At 39.3% G+C, this 21,521-nt stretch overlaps 1 protein-coding gene across 1 annotated transcript; it reads right to left on the bottom strand.

The window, feature by feature from the left end:
* Positions 1-6,904: 6,904 nt before the first annotated feature.
* On the bottom strand, positions 6,905-17,247 carry jam2b (junctional adhesion molecule 2b). Its single transcript, XM_042495313.1, has 10 exons — positions 17,162-17,247; positions 13,049-13,114; positions 12,794-12,904; positions 12,489-12,638; positions 9,674-9,855; positions 9,442-9,550; positions 9,237-9,344; positions 7,296-7,314; positions 7,143-7,194; positions 6,905-6,995 (listed from the first exon to the last, which is right to left on the bottom strand). The coding sequence occupies exons 1-10, from the start codon at positions 17,202-17,204 to the stop codon at positions 6,957-6,959; spliced, it is 879 nt and encodes a 292-aa protein (XP_042351247.1). The 5' UTR covers positions 17,205-17,247; the 3' UTR covers positions 6,905-6,956.
* Positions 17,248-21,521: the final 4,274 nt, after the last annotated feature.

Below are 21,521 nucleotides of genomic sequence, written 5' to 3'. Positions count from 1 at the left end.
TAGGTCATTAATTATACATTATTTGGGGTTTTGGGTTTGTCCAGTGATTAACAAATCATTGTCAGTTTGAGCTATGGTAAATAACTGTTTTTCACTATTTTTCTGACATTTATAGAGCAAACAATTAACTTTAAAAATCTGCCCTGTATTTGAAGATGACAATAATGGTTAGTTGCAGCCTTAGTCGATGTTGTCCTCAAGTTCTTGATCAGTCAAGTAAACACCATAGACTGTGTTCAAAGATGGCTGACAGTTCGCCACTAACTTCCACTGTTCAAAAATGCAGCCAAAATATCCTAGATACCGCTGTCGGCCATCTTGGGCTGATGACGTTATTTGGAGTCTGTACAGTAGCTATCTCCACGGTATTGAGTTCCCGAACAAACACCAGTCTGATCGATCGCGAGCAGCACCGCTGAATGCAAGCACACAGACTGGCACACACAGCTGTCAATCATGTAGTCAAACCCCTTTTTTCAAGCTTAAAAAAACTAATTTCAAACAAACTTATGAGAAAATGAACATTTAAATATACAGCAGCATGATGAGAACTACCTTAAAAAGTTTTATTTGACGTGTACTTTGAGTTTTTAGTTTGGCCCATGTCCCATTTGCTAAAGTGGAGGTGGCGGGGACACTTGAGCACATCTGAAATGTTTTGGCTTCACTTTTGGGAAACTGTTGTGTCGTCCATCTTTCAAACTGGGTCTCTGATAAAAATCAGATCTGTTGATTGGATTTGTTAACCAATTTGATAATCTTTTTTTTTTTGTTTTTATTACATCCACTATTAACAGACCTACTTGGCATTCAGGGCACAGATATCGTGTAATGCTTTCAAATTACAGTGTCTCTCTCGCACACACAAACACACACACACACACACACACACATAAACAGAAAACATTTCATCTGTATAACACTCTGCCTACACTGTTCCTATTTGAGCTCAAATAAGAAGCACAGTGCGACTGTGGGAGTTAAAGTCCTGACTGATTGCTTGTGCAGGAGGACAGGATGCACTGTGTGTGTGTGTGTGTGTGTGTGTGTGTGTGTGTGTGTGTGTGTGTGTGTGTGTGTGTAGTGGCAAAACCATTTCCATTCTCTAACTCTGCTGTAATTACACATAACAGTCTTGTCAGTGAATGATGCCTAATAACAACACAATTCAGACTACAGACAGAAGACAGAGAGCAGAAAAGGCAAACTTTCTCTCTGCTCCCTCTGTGCTTCACACACACACACACACACACACACACACACACAGAACAGCATTGTAAGAGAACCTCAGTATAAAGATTTAATGAAACTGTAGGGGATGTCGTCTGGTGGGGTTTAAATGTTTAAATGATGCTATTTCTTACTGCTACAGTGGGAAAAGAGTTTCCTGTGGTAATCCCTGAATCCCTGTGTCAGTGGTCTTCTTCCTGCTCCCTTTGCCACAACAATTCCCCCGAGGCATAAACACATCAGTGTCTGCGTGATGTAAGCTTTGCATAACCCACGAGTTGCTAATGTGGTGGGCTGTAGGAGCTGAAAATGTGCCACAAACTAAGAGCGATGTATGATCAGAAAAAAAGGAAACTCACAAATAAAACCTGCGGGAAACAGATTTTTTTTGAGTTGTAAAATATGAAAAAGCAACTTAATCCCTAAGGGTGCTGCGCCATGTGCTGCAAGCGTTGTGCCACCTGTTCATAGATGAGGAGTGCTCCTGGAGGTTTTCAGGGGAGCTCAGCACACAGAGAGCATTGTGGGTAAGGCTCCGGTGCAGCCAATTTGATAGCAGACAGCAGAGGGAAGGAGACGTCTTGGACGAAACCTGGCTTGAGGCTTAATTTAACATCTAAGAAAACAGTGGTACTGACATAGATTTCATATGACAGCCACCACCCACTCACACTCAGCTGCTCTCTCTCACTTATTTTCACACTCGCTCTCCTCTGTCGAAATCTGACAGATACACACACATTTACAAAACGTGATGTAACAGCCCCCTTGAGCTGTAATCCAGGGCGAGCATCCATTTAAAAAAAAAGGCCCGTTAAAAGGTTCAAAGGAAACCACAAAACATGACGATAGCTGGCGGTCACGCTGTGCCATTAAACAGCCGCCAGATGTGGATGCTGCAGGATGTGTTTCTGTGGCATTTTGGAGCTTAAAGTCAAACATCATCTAATCCGTGGAGCTCTGTTTATGTCTGAATGTTCATCTAACTGTTGCAAAGTACAAACAGGAACTCCAGTTGGCTGATTTGCATGTGTGACGTTTTGTTCCTACTGATGCATTCATACGGGTCGAGGGAAACTCCCACGCTGTGTCCAGAATTGCTCACTGTTTGCTGCACTGTCAGTGTAGTAATGTGCTGCAGGGTCAGCATCCAGAAAGAATTAGACAAGAGGGAAACAGGCTTTCACTGGAGAGTAAAAGGGGACATTTACCAACAAATTTGAGGTACTTTACAGGAGTATTTCTATTTTTATGCTACCTACTGCACTAGTAACTTATTAGGGCCCTGACACACCGAGCTGATGGCTGTTGGTGAGCATCTGGCGCCCTAGTTTTTGCTGTGTGTCCCACACTGTTGGCACTGGAGCATCAGCCTAGAAACTTTTATGCCTCACCGCCGCCAATAGCTGCGGCCTGGGGCGTAATGTTTTCCATGTTGTCTGTCCTTCCTATTCTTGTGAATGCAACACCTCGAGACCAACTCGAGGGAATTTTTTTTTTTAAATTTGGCACATATCTTCACTTGCACTCAACAATGAAGTGATGAGATTTTGGTGGTCAGAGATCAAGGTCACTGTTTATTTTTCCTAGAGTTTTTTAACATTGCTACTGGTGGCCCTAAGTCTGCAAACCGGGCAGTCCCATCTGGCATTTGCCCAATTTGCCTAATGGCCAGTCCAAGCCTGATCACAGGTGTGTTTGCCATTATGCTGTGTTGTACAAATGCCTAGTGAAAAGTATTATTTTCTACAAAACTGGTGGGGTTGTCTACTATGCATACCAGATGACGTCAATGACCAGATGAGTGTCTCATACATTAGTTTGTTTTGTTCAGTTGTTCTGTAAATCTACAGTGCTGTGCAAAAGTCTTTGTCCAAAGTTTAACTTTGTTATTTTAGCAAGGTTACAATGATCAAACATATCTATTTCTCAGTGGTCCCTTTACTAAAATACAACCAGAACATACAGGAAATATGTATACAGTATTAAAAACACACATATTTCAGAATAAAATAACTTCAAAAGGATAAAATTGCTATTATTTAGTGTGGCCTCCTGTTCCACTTAGCATGTCTAGAACTCTCTTGGGCAGAAAATATGCGATTTACAATAATCTTCTGGTGCATTTACACCAGGTTGCATTCGAGACATGTCCAAAGCTCAATATTGATTGTTTGAGGTACCTTTTTTGATGGTCGTACTTATCAATGTTTCACACTAAATGTTGACTTCAGTCTGAAGAAGCTTTTTTGTTTTGATGCATTGTACATGTTCTCTGTATTCTTTGTTTGTCTTAATAAAGAGACTAATTATACATATATCCGCATTACAACTTTGCTAAAACAACTAATCTATAGTGGCCTTTTTCAAAGCACTGGGCAGTGTCAGTTTACACAGAAATCCCTAAAACAGAGTTGTAAGTAATGAATGAGACATGCTCAGACATATCAGGCTCATAAACACCTAAAAATAAAAAACTTCTACAAATTCAAATTAAATTGTCAGCATGCTAAAAATCAAAGAAGTTCCCATGGACGGTACACTTTTCACACACAAGTGACAGTGGATCTACATTTGCATATTTTAGAGCTCAACTGATGTCTTGTCTCTGCAGCCAGAGCGGTTGATCAGAAAGGTCTGAGCTGCCAAACAGCCGCATCAGCAGATCAATATGAGCCACTTAATGCAATCATTAGATAGGGTTATGACCATGTACAAGAATAGATCTCTGTTACTGGTTCCTGACAATGTCTGCACTGTAGCATTTGCACATCATGCACAAGCCAGATGTAACAATATCCAAAATGTGCTGTCGTCAGTTAAATCCTGAGTACATGCACTGACATCTTCTTCAAAACCACATGGAGGTGAAGCTGCAGGAAATCAGTGCTTTCAAATCTTTTAATTTATGGGCGGCACAATAAGGAGACTGAGCACAAAGGGAGGAGAACAATAGTGCCACTGTTCAGAGACAAATAATGGATAACGGCTGGCATCGTGCAGCTCCAGGCCTGTGGTCTGAGCTGGTATGAGCACACAGAGGTAGTGCTGTGGTGTCATCTAGTGGTCGAAAGTGAAACAAAGATCACAGACAACTAAACTGATGTCCTGTCAGGGGGAGCAGACTGTGTGTGAAAGAAACCGAAATTCTTGTTTTCTTGTTTAGTGTTTAAACTTGCAAATCACTCTTCTACCAGACTAGATAAAAAGGAGTTGATCAGCGATGTAATGAAAAAGAAATAAACATGAATATGAGTCTACAAACATGCAGCCATACAATGCAGTAGGTTTTTGAGCTAGCATTAAATGCTAACATTGGCATGCTAACATGCTCAGTCTGGCTGCGGACAATGAATTGCGACTTAATTACCATTACTCCGCGCCTCTGATGTGCTCTGAGCGCACAAGAGGACACCGAGGTACCACTTCATTACCATCTGATGCGATCAGTAATGGGTACTTCTTGATCTGACATTTTCATTTTAAATCAGCTGTGGCTGAGGGGAATCTCATCCGTTTTGTCATTATTCAGCAAGCGGTAACCTCCAAAGCTGGGAAATGAAGCCAATGCCAAAGTGCAACTGCAATTCATAAAATAGCCACTTGAGACTAGCTCCAAAACGGAGTAAATGTTAAAATGCTCAACTTAACAGCAGAAATAAACATGTTTACAGCCTGGTACAAAAATGGTTTTGGTCTCTTTATCGAATTAAAACACTGACAGCACTGCGCATATTTAAGGGCAGGGCCGTTAGACTGACTGCGAGGCACCACTACAGTCTGAAGGACAGACCCATGCCTCGCTCCTCAGTAACTCCAACCTCTCCACCAAATATGGTCACAATACTTGCTTCGAAAAGCTACAATGGCAACGGCCAAAATGCCGACCTCTTCAAAATGTCAGTTCTCAAACCAAAAGGTGACATCACAGAGCTACATCCAGCATTTGCAGTCATTATTTAGTCATAAAACAAAAAATTGGACCAATTACATGTTTGACCTGATGATGGTGCTAGATTTAAACTCTATTGCCATCCGTTAGTCATGCTAAAGTGTGGTTACAAAACACATCGTGATCAGGATTAAATGACACTGTTAAATATTCAGGGCGCTGCGACACACAAAACTATGTGAATTGTTTTTTTTTTTAACACATGCAGATTTTAATGACACTGATTAAATCCCCTTTATACCTCCTACTCCCTCCACCTGGCTCTGTTCCACCAATAAGCCAATAAACTCCGCTGTGCCAATTTTTCATCTTTCTTTATTGAATAAGAGAGAGACTCATCAGAACAGTATCAAAGATTTTAAAAGCTCCTAAAGCACCATTCAGTGTGTGCAGACACCCGTTCAATTCACATGATTTGAATTTATACAGCCAAACGTTACACAATTATGAGATCAACATGCAAACATGTTTTAAAAATATACACAAATAAATTCATATAAAAAAAAAAAACATCTCTGTATCTAAATATAAATGAAAGGCAAAAAGAAGAATATGTTATGTACAGCTTTTGTCATAATCTGTGTGGATGAGGAACAGTTAAGTGCCTATAGTTGGCATATGAGAGGTAAAAGACTTGGCACCTTATAGGGATAGTTAGGACTTTTTGACATGGGGTTGTATGATGTACTTATACGTAGTCAGTGTATTATCTACAGTAGACGTGGTTGGCACACCCCCAGACAGGAGAAGCTGCAGGAGTACAGAAGCTAAGCAATGCAAAGCTGTGCATGGGGGTCAGCAAACAAATGCATAAAAAAGTTACACCTAAAGATGGACAGACAGACAGATTTACAAGAATGACACAGATAAGATCAAAACGACCTTGACTTTGATTTATATGATAGCTTCAGTTGCCAAACAAAAATCATTGTCTGGGGCGTCAGGTGGATCAGTGGATAAAGCAGACGCCGCATATATAAAGGCAGTATTCTTGGTGCAGCAGCTGTGGGTTCGATTCCGGCTTGCAGCCCTTTGCTGCACGTCATCCCCTCTCTCCCCCCTTGTCACACAAGCAATTTCCTGTCCTAAAATGCCAAAAAAAATATCTTTAAAAAAAAGCAAACACTTTCTGATGGTTAAGTAAAGCGGTGAAAATACTCTATATATTACACACAAAAAGTGATATTGATTTTTTAGGTGGACTTTTTTTTAGGGGCGTAAAACAGGTTTTGTGAATGAACCCCATCCATATCAGCAGATCGCTTATCTTCCACATCAGACTCCAGCCTGCTTCTCGGCTGTGTGCAGACTGCCATCTTACTGTCTGTAATACACTGACTACTGACGGATAAGGACCCCATACGACCCCTCCTCAAAAGATCCAAAGTTTCCCTTTAAGTCTGAGAGGAGCTGGGGGGAAAAAAAAGACTTAAAAAACAAGATTTTGACACACAAGAAATATATGATAATGAAACATTATGTGAAAGCATTTGAAAGAGCAGAGTCAAACCCTGAATTTACAGCAGTGAACGTTTGTAGTAAATATGAAAGCAGTAACCTGCTTCCAAAATATCAACATATAAAAGTCAGTGTTTACAAAGCAATTGCGATTTTGCAAAATCTTTTTCGACTCTCTGTTTTTGCAAAACATTTGGAGATCCGTCCGTCCCAGAAAGCACTGAGCAGCCACCCAATAGCAGGGCCACAGTGGAGTAACTTTCCGGTGCGTTGAGTGGAGAGTATTCACTTTAGACTGTGGGAGAGAGTTTCCCCCTCAGATCATGAAGGAGTGAGCCTGCTTGTAGTGTTTGATCTGTAGAGAGCAGAGAGAGACATACAATGAATCATTTCCTTTAATTAGCTAGGGACCAGTGTTATCAGCCACTTATCAACTGAATTTAATGGCAACCCAGCGAGCAAAACAAGCCCTGGCACGATAACAATCTGTCTGATCACTCACGTTGCGGATGGGAGGAGGAGGAGGAGGAGGAGGAGGGCTGTAGGACTTGGTGCTGAAAGACAAAGGGTGGCCGTTCAGTCTGAGCTCATTACGAGCCAGTAACACAGAGCTACAGGCAAAACAAGAGTCCGACTGACAAGTGAAGCCTCTCACCTTTTTGTTTTCTTGTCCTCTGTTCAAAGACAAAGAAGAAAAGTTAACATTTATCATGATCGCTAACATACCAAAGAAGCTGTACATACGTCTGTATGCATTAGGACTCTTGTTTCTGTCCACCTGATAAATGCAAGTCCAATACTCAATCTCTCGCTGCTCTCCTGAGGGAAATGTTTGTGTTTAGAAGCTAAATGCTCCACTTTGTTAACTAGCTAATCCCAAATGTAGTCTGTCTGCTGTTTGGTGCTCTGCAGGGAGTGTATAGTGGATTTATCACAGCTTTTTCACTGCTGACCCATCAACAGAAGCACTTTGCTGCCACGACAGACAAAAAACCCCATCAGTATCAGGTAATAATGTTTCTTGTTAAAGATGTTTTTCACATTTTTACAAGATATTTTCATGTTATAACAAGATGTTTTCACATTATTACATCATAAAAACTTAGATCTGAACTTATGAACAGATTTTCCGTTAAAATCCAGACACGTCCCTGCTGATTTTGGCAGAGAATAGTTAAAATCTTTTCTAGTGTAGGTTTAAAGTACACATACTGATCACAATATCATCCACCAGGCACAATAACTGCAACATTTTGCTATCACTCATCCGAAGTATGAAGTGGAACTTAATCAAATTTGGTAAATGAGCCATATTCTTCATTAATCTGCTCCGCACACAGTTTCCATATTTTAACATGAGCTTCACATTAAATCAATCAGTTAAGTGATCACATTATGACGCAAAACGTTTTATGATACAACAATAAATTATCACGTTTCAACATGAAACATTTTGCATTGTAACTATAGTTTTCTATAACGTGATAAGTTTGCATGATGTAACAATGTGAAAATGTCTTGTTTTAACATGAAAATATCTTGCAATAACAAGTAACCTTCAAAGTTATTACCTGATACTGATCAGTTTTGTTTCCCCTCTGGTTTGGAAGCAAGATGCTTTCGTACTGATCAAAGCAGTCGCCTGAACCAAAACACAATGAGTGAGCTAAAAAAAAAAGCTCTGTGACGCTGAGGTAAACTGCAGCGATGGATGATCATAGCTGTCAAATGAGATTCATTTTTGTGACTGATTCTCTTTTTTTTTTGGTAGATAACCTTATTCTGCTCTCTGGTTTCTTTAGACAATTAAGTTCATTTCATTAATGCTATATTCATACATTATATTGTATACTACCCTTTAAGATAAAATTACAAGCTACATTATGTGGTGCACCTTCTCACAGCTCTCACGTAATCAACTTATAAAGTTAACGCTGGAATAAGGCAGCAGCGCGTTTGTTTAGAAATCTCGACACAGGTGCTCAAGATAATCAACAGATTGTGTTGTGAGCAGATTGTCCTCTGAGGACATCATAATGTTTACTTCGACAGAAAAAAATAGTTCCTATGTGAAACTGCTTACAACAGGGTCTGTGGATTATCTTGAGTAACCAGGTCATGATTTCTGGAAAGAGACATTGCTGTTGAGTTTTTCAAAAAAAGCTTTTTTTTTGCCTCACTGTGTTACTGATGACACGTCTGTACAATTCTGTTTTACACATTAAGAAATGTTTTCTCTCGTATAAAAATTCATTTCACTTGCTTCGCAAGATGCATCTTTATTCAAAGTCAAAACTCTAATTTTCACTGCCGAAAAGGTAAACACTTAATGTATCTGTTGGCGTTGAGTCACTGAGATTTATGGATATGTTTTTTTTTTTTTTTTTAAATAAAAGGTTTTTAAATGACCTGCTTGTTTTTACCTCTTAATTTTTATACTTTATATCTCAGATGCAAATGTTTTTATTAATGAAATGTAAAGTCTGTGATTACATGAGAAGCTCAAACTGGGGCCTCTCTTTCCATCTCTCTCTCTCACACACACACACACACACACACACACACACACACACACACTCAAACAACCACTACTCACTCTTGCAGCAGCCTTGGCGTCGGCAGACACACACACAGATGCAGCAGAAAAGGATGAGCGCCAGAAAACCTGCAGCCCCCGCTATTAGAATCGTCATATTCAAAGGATCTAGGAGGGGAGGGAGGCAATTATTTCAGCATTTTCTGTAGTTTAAATGTCTCACTCCAATCAACAAAGAGGAGTTGTACAAAAAAAAAACACTAACATTCAATAACTTTCAGCTGTTTGGCCACACAGCTCTTTGGCGCCCCCACGCTGTTGGAGGACTCACAGCGGTACATCCCTGCATCTGTTTTGGACACGCTCTTGAACTTCTGCTCCAGACAGACACAAGGTGAATTACAGAAAGCAGCACCTGCATGTGTTTCTGCACATGTAAATCTGTGTGTTTATATTCCTGGTTGCATTTAATCGTTTGTGACTTAGTGTACACTCACCAGTGTGCCTTTGTTTGTGTCGACGCTGTATGGAGTATCTGCTGTGGTCGTGAGAGCTCTGTTGTCTTTGTACCAGCGGTAGGTGGCAGGAGGCACACTGAGTTTGTCCTTACAGAGGAGCTCCAGGCCGGAGCCCACAAACACCGAGCTCGGCACCTCGCACGACGGGATGTGAGGAGGCACTGAGGATGCAGAGAGAAAAAACAGCTTAAAGATTTACAAAAAGATAAGATTTGTAATTTCTGAGAATATAAATTGTGGATGCCGAAGATTCTGGTGATTTATTTACTGTACCAAAGCACCAATTTGAGCAATAATCAATAGGCCTGCACCAAAGTTAAACTGGATTTAAATGACTTACTCCTCCACCAGGTCTTGAAGCTGAAACCGGTGTTGTCATTATACTTTGAGTCGGTGATAATTCTTCGCTCTTTGTATGTTATGTTGTATAAGCAATATACTATATCATAATGCTTTTCCATAAAATCAAGTATGAAACTGTTCATGATGAAAAAATAGTGGGATTTTTTATTTTTGGCTAATCCAGCAAATTAAATATTTAAGAGATTAGGAATTTAGTCACACTATGCCATGCAGAAATCATTTTTAAAAAACAATTTTGCCATAACAAACAAAAAAAAACAACAAAACTGCATGTCTCTGAGAAAACTGGATCCGGTAAATTTAAACCGTTCAGTTGTAAGGTGGCCGTACTAACGCCTGAGCAAACACCGTTCATAGCATTCATCTTTTCCCTCGTTCTTTCACATGACACTGAAATACAGAAAACACTAAACAAAAGGTAACAAGTTGGCGTGTATTTTTGTTGTCAGTTGCCTAGCAACGTTGACACTAAACCACTTGATCACAGAAAATATTCACATGTGCACGTTACTGTGTCAAGGACACAACATTATGAGTTACCAGCACATGGGCCTTTTTTAAAGACACCTTGAGGTGAAATAGACATTTTCAAAGCTCTAATCTAGTATTTACACTGCAAAAACTGCTGATCTAACCAAGTGTAATAATCTTATATTTAGATTAAAAAATCTAGTTAGTCTTGTTTTAAGTATAAATGGATTATCTCGTGCTGACTAGGAAAGATCATTTGACTTAATTCAAGTAAATATCACTTGCCTGGTCTTGTTAAGCATCTTTGTCTTTTTCTGAGTTATTTTTAACTAGATACAGGAGACAAGTCTGGAAACATCCACTTCAGGTCTATAGAAACCTTATTTTAAGCACTAGTATGTCCAACTCGGCTTAAATAAATTGCTTGAAATTAGTGTTTTTGATCTTATTTCAAGATTTTATGGGCTATAATGAGAGTCACACAGTTTTACTGGTTTTAAGACATCTTAACAAGCAAAATTAGCTTACTGCACTGGCAGCCAAATTTGCTTCTTTTAAGTGCAAGTATGCTTAAATCTAGGGTGTTTGGCCTTAAATTTGACAGGCCATTTTTGCAGTGTATTAAACATTGTCTGTTGTTATGAGCTAAATTTAAAAGTTAAATGTGTGTTACAATGTGTTTTTAGAATCAATACTCACTACTACTACTACTACTATCAATACTAATGACTTATCTTGAACTCGGGCGCAATAACACAATGTTCTGAATAACGTGATTTGGGGCGACTCTTAAAAGCTCGTAAAAGTGCACTTCACTGTTAGTTAGTAATCTCTATTAACAGATATCTGCATATGTTTGCAGAATCTGAAGGGCTCATTCGAAGGTGACAAAAAGCCAAAGATTCTTAATTTCAGGTTACTATAAACAATAAAAACATAGCTGTAAATGGTAAATGTAATATTTTCCAAACAGATCCCCCTGAAGCAGGGGTTCTCAGACTTTATATTCAAAGGTCCGAATCTGATCTCTATTCAAGGCCAGAGGTCTGGAACAATTGGTGATAAGCAAATTACTTTTATTAACTTTATTATAACTGAATTTCTTTGACATCCCTCGTCTCTATTTTCCTTCAAACAGAGTCTTAACTATCTCATTTAAACACTTTTTAACTACCTCTGCATCAAAAAAAAAGGACTTTTTGTTTTTACCCAGCACCCAGGCCACTCGCAGAGGCTTCAGTAGGTCTCTCTCTGAGATTTAACTGTTGAAGTTTTGTTCTCCTCACCTCTGTATACTGAGAATATTGCTGTTTGAAGTATCTGAGCTTTGTGTCAAGGTGGCGTTTAACATTTCCACTCTTTAAAACCTTCCAAATCAAACACACGGGCTTCGTGCTGGATTGGGGCCAAATGAATGTATATTTCTCTGTCCACTCGTCGTTGAAAGCTCGGTTTTCTCGGTTCCTGGTTCTTTTCTTTGCACATTTGGAAATGCACATCCTCACCACTGGAAACATAATTTACACTGACAGAAGACGCTGAACGTCTCGCTTTCTTGTGCTCGCAGTACAGAACGTGAACGCCTGTTCGCCGACCCTTGAACTCTGACCCACGAGGGCCTAAAGACTGCACACCGCTCCTTTATCTCTCATCCTCCTTACCTGACAACAGGTGAGGGAGAAGAACAGTTCTTAGCTCTGAATAATTATGCTGAAACAAAATGTTTAATTAACTCTGATCTTGCAACTAAATCCTGCCCATATTCTTTCAAAATTACGCGACGTTACGGAAGCTAAAGATGCTCTAACAGTAATATGATGCGATTTTAAAAGGCGGCATTTACTGTCCGACACTTCCTGGACAAAACAAAGCAACTGACAAAGTTCACAGCTCATTTGTCCCACACAAATACATTTACATCACCCTGCTCATAATCACAAAAACAAATTTTCTGTCATACCGAGCACATTGAGGGTTACAGTTGCTTCTCCGAGGTTGACGTGGTCCTCGCTGGCAGTAACCTCACAGCGGTATTCCCCCGAGTCTTTCTGAGTTACTGAGTGTATCGTCAGCGTCGCTCCCTCCACCTTCGCCCGTCCGGCATAAGACCCTATCAGTGAACGGTGATAGAGGATGAACAAAACTTAAAAATAGAATAAATCAAATGGGAATTACCAATTGATGACAGGGAGAAAGACAGCTAAATATCAAGGATTCAGTTTGAAGAAGTCTGAGGAATTCATGCGGTAAATGTCTGTTACTCACCAGTAAATTTGTGATTAAAATAAACAAATGTCACCCCCTTTCCTTTCTTCTTCCACTCGATTCGAGGGTTCTGATCTTTCTCCGTCTTGAACTCACAGGCGAGCACAGCATCTGGAAGTCGATAGATAGACTTTTGGTTTTGCAGGTAGTTTTTCCCCAATATTTGTTGCTACTAATCCTGATGTTTTTCTGTCACAACTGCGTACTCATGAAAACTGATGAAGTGATACTGAATATGCGGATGTACAGTCTCACCTGTGTGCTCGTGGACTTCCACTTTGGGTTTACTGCTGCTTACTATCACTGACAGAGAGACGGGACCTGCAGGGGAACATAATCCATCACTGTATGTAAATGGTTAAACAGTTTTAAGTCAAGTACAGTAGTCTAACGTCTGCTAACAATATTGACTAGAACAAGAATTACATACTGCTGTATTTGATATATCTGATATGTCTGTTTTCAGAAGTTGAGCGTGGTGGAGCTTTTTGGACTTAACCAATGTTAAAACGATAAAAAGCCCGAAAATGAGTCACAACCTTCACATACAAGACATGGATTCACATTTAAGATAAGAAACACAAACAAAAATTTCAGTACACATATGCATATGTATACGTACATAAAGCTGACCAAAATAAACACAACTAATGGCAAACAAGATTCAGCACATCTGATGAAACACAGACGGCTGTTTAAGAGTTTGGGAGCAGAAACCCTAAACTCACGGTCACCTCTCGATTTAATATAGGAACAGGGAACAGACAGGAGACCCTGATCGGAGGATCTGCTGGTATATAACTCTGCTATATATGCAGGGGCCAGGCCATGCAAAGCCTTGCAATTAATTAGCAAAATTCTAAGATCTGGGTTTAACTGGAGGCCAGTGAAGGGAGACAAGAATAAGGGTGATATGGGACTGATGATGTACTGCATTTTGTACCAATTGAAGTTAAAGACGACTGCAATGCAAGCGAGGAGGGAGCTGCAACAGTCTAAGCAAAAAAAGATTAAAGTATGCGCTAGAAGTTCCAAATTCTTTGCTGATAGCATTGGTTTCATTTTTGCAATACTTCTCAACTGGAAAAAAATGACTGAATAAGTTTAGTAATCCAAAGTTCAAATGTTGGTCAAACAGGATACCAAGACTCTTATGTGTGTAGCATCATCCTGGTGGTGCCAGGAGCGGTGGCGTGTAGGAATGCAGGTGATGGATGACCCTCCGACAAGCTGCTTTATCCCGACCTGATAACCTCTCAGTAATCTGTCCCTTCAGCTCGTGCACAAAAGCCCACAGAGAGCTCACATTCATCACACAAAAATGCATCAAAGTATGCAAACATGCTGTAATGTACCAAAGAAAAAAAACACATTTAAAGTTATGAAACACCCAACATCCCTCTGCAGCCTTCAGCTGATCCAGAACTCTGCCTCCCAGGATTTTGACATTTCACCATCCTAGCTTCCTTACAGTGACTACCTGTTGCTTTTTTGGATTTTATGGTATTATTGATTACTTACAAAGCCCTGACAGACCACACTGCAAAGGAAATTATCTGATGGGTTACTGCACTGTCCCTTCTTGCACCCCAAGAACCTCAAATGTGTCAATCTTTGTCGTTCCCAGGTCCAAATTAATTTACAAATTGTGATGGATTTCACTAGCAACATGTTTTCACAGCAGAAAAAAACCCAAATCAAACCTTTATTGAAATAGGGTTAAATATATATATTCCTATTAATGTTATGGGTTTTTTTGTATTGTGAAAACATAAATCTGCCATAAATTCATTGCAGCTAACTTCATTTCAACCTGTCCTCAGCTGTTGTCAGTACCTGGATTTAATTCATACATCTGCCATCAAAATTCCATAATGTATTTACTATACCTCAAATATGCAGGATTTTTAAGGAGCAATACCACTTTATACGTTGTCTTAACTGCAATATTTGGTGCAAGAATTCCACTACAGCAATCCTCTGTGCAATTATTCAAAAGAGCAACATTTTTCAACTCTTAAATGTCGGCTATATTTACCATGTTACACATATTGTATATATCCATAATGTTTTTCTTACTCTCGTATATATCTGTTGTACATTGTAGCATCACATGCATATTTTATATTTCCAGCTTTACATACTAGTTTTACACATTGCATTGTAGCACGAGGCACAAAGTTTCATATTTTTACACACTTTAAACACTATGCACATTATACATATTTAGAATTGTAAATATTAACATACAAGTGCTAATTCTTTCTTATGATTACTGTATTTCTATTTTATATCTTATATTTTTACACACTTTACATGCTCAGCACATTATACATACTTACAATTTTAAAATATTTACATACTAGTACCAATTGTTTTTAGTATCCCTGTATTTCTATTTTGTATTTTTACATACTTTGTGCTGGTACTTATTTCTGCTTTATATAATTCTCTAACCTTTGCATCAGAGTGACTGTAATGAACCACAATTCCCCCTGAGGACCAATTCAGTATTTCTGATTCTGATAGAGGACAAAAGTACTTCTAACAAGACAAAAGGGAGCAATTAACAGTAAAATGACAAAAATCTCTGTGTCAAATCACCTGAGGAGCTTTAACTTGAGAAACATCCATGCATACGTCTTGTTTTGGCATTATGAAGAGAATATTTGGGAGCAGCATGTGTGTATGTGTGTGTGTTCTTGGCATACACATGCATGGAAAGCATGCTTTTATTGCACAGACAAAGCAGCTCTTTGTGACAGTAACCTTACCCTTCTCAGCTGGCACAACACACACACTCACACACACACACACATATCTGTACTGGACAGGATCTATACTGATTGAACCTTTAACCCGCAGTCTGACCTAAACCTGATTTTAACAGCAGACCTGAATCTTCGCCATGAACTAATTTACAGAATGTCAACAGAAAACATTTCTACATGATTAAAAAGCGTTATAAAGTGCTTAATATCTACTTTAAATTCAGTATTAGGGACCATACCATTACAATGCACTGGGCACTAATGAAAACGCTTCACCAGCCTTCTCCTAAACTGAGGATAATGATTTCAATCTTTTAATCTCTGTTAGGAAATTTGTTCCTCACAAGTAAATGCTAAAAAAAAAGATCAAAACGAACGTCAAAGCTGCAATTATCGACATAAAGCATGTTGTTTGGAAAGTAGCCTCTGCCCCTTAGAAATCCCACAGCAACTTCAAATACATTATTTCTAGATAACAAGTGGCCGTTTTCATCTCAGTCCAATCAAAAACAGGGTCATTTGGGGGCCATCTTCAAACTAAAATGCTGGGATCCCAGACTCCTCCGCATGTAGAGCCACGAGATGTGTTTCATCAGCTCGTTGATCTCGGTTTCAAACAGCATCAGAGCAGGTTCGATGTAAACATGTAAACCCAGCTACAACCACACCCTGCATAATCTCAGCCTCTGACGCAGTCCCTTAACACAGCACACCTCCTCCGCTTAACATACATGAACTTATCGCACAAACTGATGATCAATAAAAAACAAACTAGTCTGCTTTGTGTTGTGTTATCACAGTATAAATCGCACCTTCTTATTAGAAAAAAAATCACATTGTCCTGCATTTCTGAGGGACTGTGCAAAGGTGATTGTGGAGAAAGAGGGGGCAGAAAAGGGGTAAGGTTATTTTTTCTTTCTTTTTGTTGAAAAACAAAAAGCTTCTGGAAGTTTTTTTTTCTGTTTTAAATCTTTAAAATGTATTTTGCCAATTAGTTTTTGGGACTAACAAACGAAGAAATGACAAAAATTATTCAATATTAAGGTGTATTTTCAAGGTTATTGCACTTAAATGTTTATACTTTGTTTTATGTTAATGTGAACTCATTTGTATGAAGAAATATTAAGGTAAATTGTAGGTTTTTTCTTAATGAGGAGGGTCTGAGTAAATAGTTAATACTGTTTACAGTCTTACTTTTTAATTTCTTAAAAAGCAAAACGTTAGGATGACACCCCCTTCCTGCACAAATAATTTTTGTACAGTCCCTAAATGTCTTACTTACTTTTTGATTCTTCTATGGACACCTTTACAAACTTTACCGTTTTTACCAAATTAATTCTACTGAAATATGAAATAAAATATAAGACATCAAAATCCAAAATTGTGAAAATGTAGTTGCGTTAATAAATGAGCATCTTGATAAAAACGCACCACAAACTACAAGCTCGTCTTAACACGTGCCTGTTTACATTTTCCAAACTTCCCTACACATCCTCTGTTCATGCAATGCATCTCTTGACCTATCAGCTTCCCTTTCCAAGATTAATAACTTTAATATATTGTTAAATAAAGTTTCTAAAAGCAGGAGGAAACTCACAGTGCAGTAAAGTGATGAGAAGAGGCAGCGCCAGCATCTTCATGGTGATCAGTCACGGTGAGTTCAGATCCGTCCTGAGGTCTGTGGTTGTCCGCTGAGTCTGGATGGGATTAGTTTTACTCCAAACTTTTTGCAGCTTCTTCAAGTTTCATCTGCAGCACGCGCGCACTCTCGCGTATCCTGGACAACTGGCGGGGAGCGCGCGCAGGGGGTTGAACACGCTGGCCTCAGCACGCAGAGCAGCCAGGAGGAATATGAGCTCTGTTTTCACGCAGGTCTGTTCTTTGAAATGTTAGTATCTAATTAAGTATCATTAGGTCTGTCTTCAAACTTTTTTTCTTTTCTTTTTTTTTTTTTTACTATTCTATTTTACTTTATTTGACATTAGAATATTAAAAAAATATGACACAATAAAGTCCAAGACAGATTTGCATTGTGGTCTTTTGTGCAAACATAAAATTTGCACAGGAGTCCACATGTAAATGCAGCATCATTCAAGCACAGAAAGGTTGAAATAAACTAAGTTTATTTACTCAGTATGACTGATATTTTTTGTAATCAGAATCTAGTTTGGAAACAATATGACAATCTAAAAAATGTCCCTCATAATTAACCTACAGAGAACTGTCACCTGAATCTGCAGCTCTTTTCAGCTTTGCAAAGCTTTACTGAGAGTTTCAGCTCATTGTTTTGCTGTCCAAGCTGTAACTTCAGTGTTCTGCATAGTGTTCACTCTCATTGCGCCATTTTCAGACAAAAAAACCCTTTAAAAACTCACTGTTCACTGCTTAGCCAGCAGCAAACAGAACATAGAAACAGTTAGAAACTAGCCGGCAAATGCAAGTTACTAACAAAAGCAAATGTTTGATAAAAACTTTACTATACCATCTAAAAAGGTGATGATATATCAGCGTTAACTTGTTTGTGCAGCCCCCAAGTAGCCAAAAAGAATCTGTAATTTTATTTTATTTTTTTAAAGTAAAACAAATCAAGTACAATCAAGTACAGTAGGTTGGCTACTTAAGTCAACCCAATCACCAGAAAGATGTTGGCATTATATGTTTCTGCAAACCATGAATATGTAACATTTATACATTATTCTGTATCAGATACATTTACTCTTTATTTCTCAACAATGCTGTAGTGAAGGTTCAGGTACAAATATCTCTTGGTTATGGTTAGGAAAAGATCATGTTTTGGCTTCAAACACCTCTGTTTGGTAGCACAAACGCTGCTGTAAAAGCAGGGATGGGTTTATAAATAAACCATCCAGGTTCAGTGGTACAAACTCAAATGCTGCAAAGTTCTACCAAAATACGGCCAGTGTCATTTTCTGTTGTACTCGAACAGATGTCTGCAACTGGGCAGGCCACACCCAGGTCCTATGGCTCAAACATCCGACAAATGCCACAATTTGTTGGTTAAAAACACTCAGGTTTGGTGCCACAAATGCAGGTGGAAACACCACAAAGGCTCACCAAAATTTGTTTTTTGCTGTTGTTGGTTTTGAACTGGGGTCTGCAACTTGGTAGGCATCACGCTATGATCCATTTTTTCAGTATAAGTCATTGTTCTCAATCGAGGTAAACAACTTTTTCATTTCTCTGTTGCAATATAACTTCTACAACTTAAAAATATAAAAGCCTGTACCTCACAAAATGTTGCCAAATTTGAACATTTTGCAAAAACATCCTCAGTATCTTTGCAGCACAAGCCTCCTCCTTGTTGTCTGCAGATCTGTCAACAAGTAAGAGCCCTTATTGCAAAAAATCTGCACGGGAAACTAGGCCAGCTTTTTAGGAATCTATAAATACAGTCTCTGTCAGACATTTGTTAAAACCATGCGATGGTCCATCTGAATTTAAAAGATGAAAATCACTGTGCTTTGAGTTGTGAGTGTAATAGGAGGTGCAGAGATGTGACAGCTGCTGGTTGAGCTACTGTGTCCTTGGCTATTAGGTTTCTCACCACCAGCGGCCACACAACAGCTCATTGTCGCTCATTCTGGTTAATGTGCACACATGCTTACATTTGTGGCCATATGCACACACAAAGACACACACAGGGTCCCTACATGCAGACACGTGTGCATACACATAAGAGAGTCACAAAATCTCTGCCACAGCACCTGTTCACTATCAACAATCCCAGCTGCTCCGCTGCGAGCAGGACACGCTGATGTCATGTTACACACAGTAACACACACACACACACATCCATAACAACACCGCTCAGCACTCACTGCTCACTTTACACAAACATGTTTCACATAAACAATCTCCCCCACATAATGAGCCAAACACACGACACTGACACTGATCTTTGATAGCAGCCGCCGTAGTTCCTCACATATTACTGCACAAACTTCAACATAACACCGTGGCTGCTTTCTGCCAACAAGTTTCGGCTTTCAGACTCAGTGTGATGTGTAAGATCTGTGGTGTTCCCTTTAAATTAACAGCTTAATTTCAAAAAATGTGAGATTTTGCACAACATAAAGCAAAATGAACGAGTGAGTTTAGCATAAAATAAGGAGGAAACCTAATCTACAGACAAAAACACAATTCAAAGTTTCACCCGAGTTTTTTTTTTAAGATTTAAGGGAAGGAGATTTTGTGACCTACCTGTCTGGCAGTGTCTTTTTTTAGATGAACTTGCTTGCAGGAACAAAGGGAGGAGGACTCAAATGTAGACAAATACCTGTGAGGCAAGGGAGGCAGGTAGGATGAAAGGACATTTTCTTCAGACAAAATCTGGCAAAACGAAGACAGTCAAACAAATCCAAGAGGGCACGACAGGTGAGCAGGTCACAACACGTCAAAATCCAGAACCAAGGAACAAAATCAAGTACAGATTTGGGTTTGGGTGACTGGAAAGCAAATGCATCTTTGTCAGTTTGGCAGTGAATGAGTGGAAATGGGTTGATGAGGGAAACTGGAAACAGGTGAGCGGGGGAATGAGATTGTCAGGTGACTGGGACAGGTTGGTAAGTCGGAGGGCATCTGGGGGATGGATGAGGAATGGCATGTCTTGAGATTCAACGGCCTGAGGACTGAGGGGTGGACTGAATCAATGAGTATGTTTACATGCACAAAATATTCTGGTTTTTGCCCTTATTCCGAAAAAGACAATATTCTTACTGAGCTGTTTACATAAGTAATCAAAACTAACACTCTTGTTTACATGCAGTGGTCCATACTCCAAATAACATGTCACTTGTCATTTTGCTTCTTTGCATCAAAATAGGATATTTTTTTCACTTTGTTGGCCTGTGTCCGTCCTTTCTTCACCTTCTTGAAAAGGTCCGTGCTGTGCAATTCCAAAAAGACTTTCCTAGCTCGCCTTCCCAACTAGAAATGTGTGATTTTCTTTTGCATGCATTTCTTCTGCTAAAGACAAGAGGCTGTACGTTGCAAACTGTGATTAAAAAAACTATTGAGACGCATATTCCAAACTGGCTGTATAAATGTCCTGATAATGCTCCTAAACCCTAAACAATACAGACATATCACACGTCTTCATCCAAAAATGCAAAATTCTTAAAATAGTCTAATTTGGAATATTTAAACAGAATATGCTGTTTACATGACCCACATCTATTTCAAAATAATAAGGGAATATCGGTGTGCATGTAGCCAGTGAAAAGAACTGAAAATGTGTGTGAATGGATGAATGAGTCAAATAGTAAAGTGCTTTGTCTGGTGAGGTAGAGAGGTCCGATAAATGCAATCCATTTACTGTCTGATCAGCAGAAAGCCATGCCTTTGAGCCAGACTGCACAATACAGGGACACTGACTCTGGTAAAACTCATAAAAAGATTACTGAACAATCCTACTGGGCACAGGCCCAGGGGCCCAAAGTGTCAGGGGGCCCACCTGACCCTTAACTGCAAAATGTCACTCAAATTAACACAGTGAGCAGAAAGACTAAACATGACCAGCAAAGGAACTGCAAAAAGAGGCAAAATAACTACAAAAGGGGTAAAACAGCTACAAAGAGATTCAAAATGACGACCAAGAGATACAAAATCACAAAAAGATGCATTGCAGTTACAAAGATGAAAAAAGGAAGGCTAAATAACTATAAAGTGTGTGTCTGGCTCCTCTTTAGGAGAGGTGGGGAGGGGGACTTAAGGAAGTCTTAAGGATGAGCAGCAGCCACAGAGCACCCAACCACCCTGCACGTCCCTACCAACCAATCACAGCTCAGAAGACATGTTCAGAGGGACACAGACAGTAGCTCGACAAATTTTAAGGTGGGTGGTCTGCAAGATCAGAGGATCACCACAAAGGATGACTAAAGAGGGAAGAAATATTCATTCTGATTCGGTGAGCTCTGGTTTTGAGCTCTGGTTTCTGT

This window comes from Plectropomus leopardus, chromosome 10 (genome assembly GCF_008729295.1).
Source record: "Plectropomus leopardus isolate mb chromosome 10, YSFRI_Pleo_2.0, whole genome shotgun sequence".
Taxonomy (NCBI): Eukaryota; Metazoa; Chordata; class Actinopteri; order Perciformes; family Serranidae; genus Plectropomus; species Plectropomus leopardus.
The sequence above is the reverse complement of the archived record's forward strand: the minus strand, read 5'-3'. Positions and strand labels throughout refer to the sequence as shown.

Coding starts and splice junctions, on each gene's coding strand:
- jam2b (XM_042495313.1), bottom strand. CDS start 17,204: ATGAAGATGCTGGCGCTGCCTCTTCTCATCACTTTACTGCACT. Junction 13,115..17,161: donor TCTCATCACTTTACTGCACT/GTGAGTTTCCTC, acceptor GTTCCCCTGCAG/GTCCCGTCTCTCTGTCAGTG. Junction 9,551..9,673: donor ACACAAACAAAGGCACACTG/GTGAGTGTACAC, acceptor TGTCTGGAGCAG/AAGTTCAAGAGCGTGTCCAA.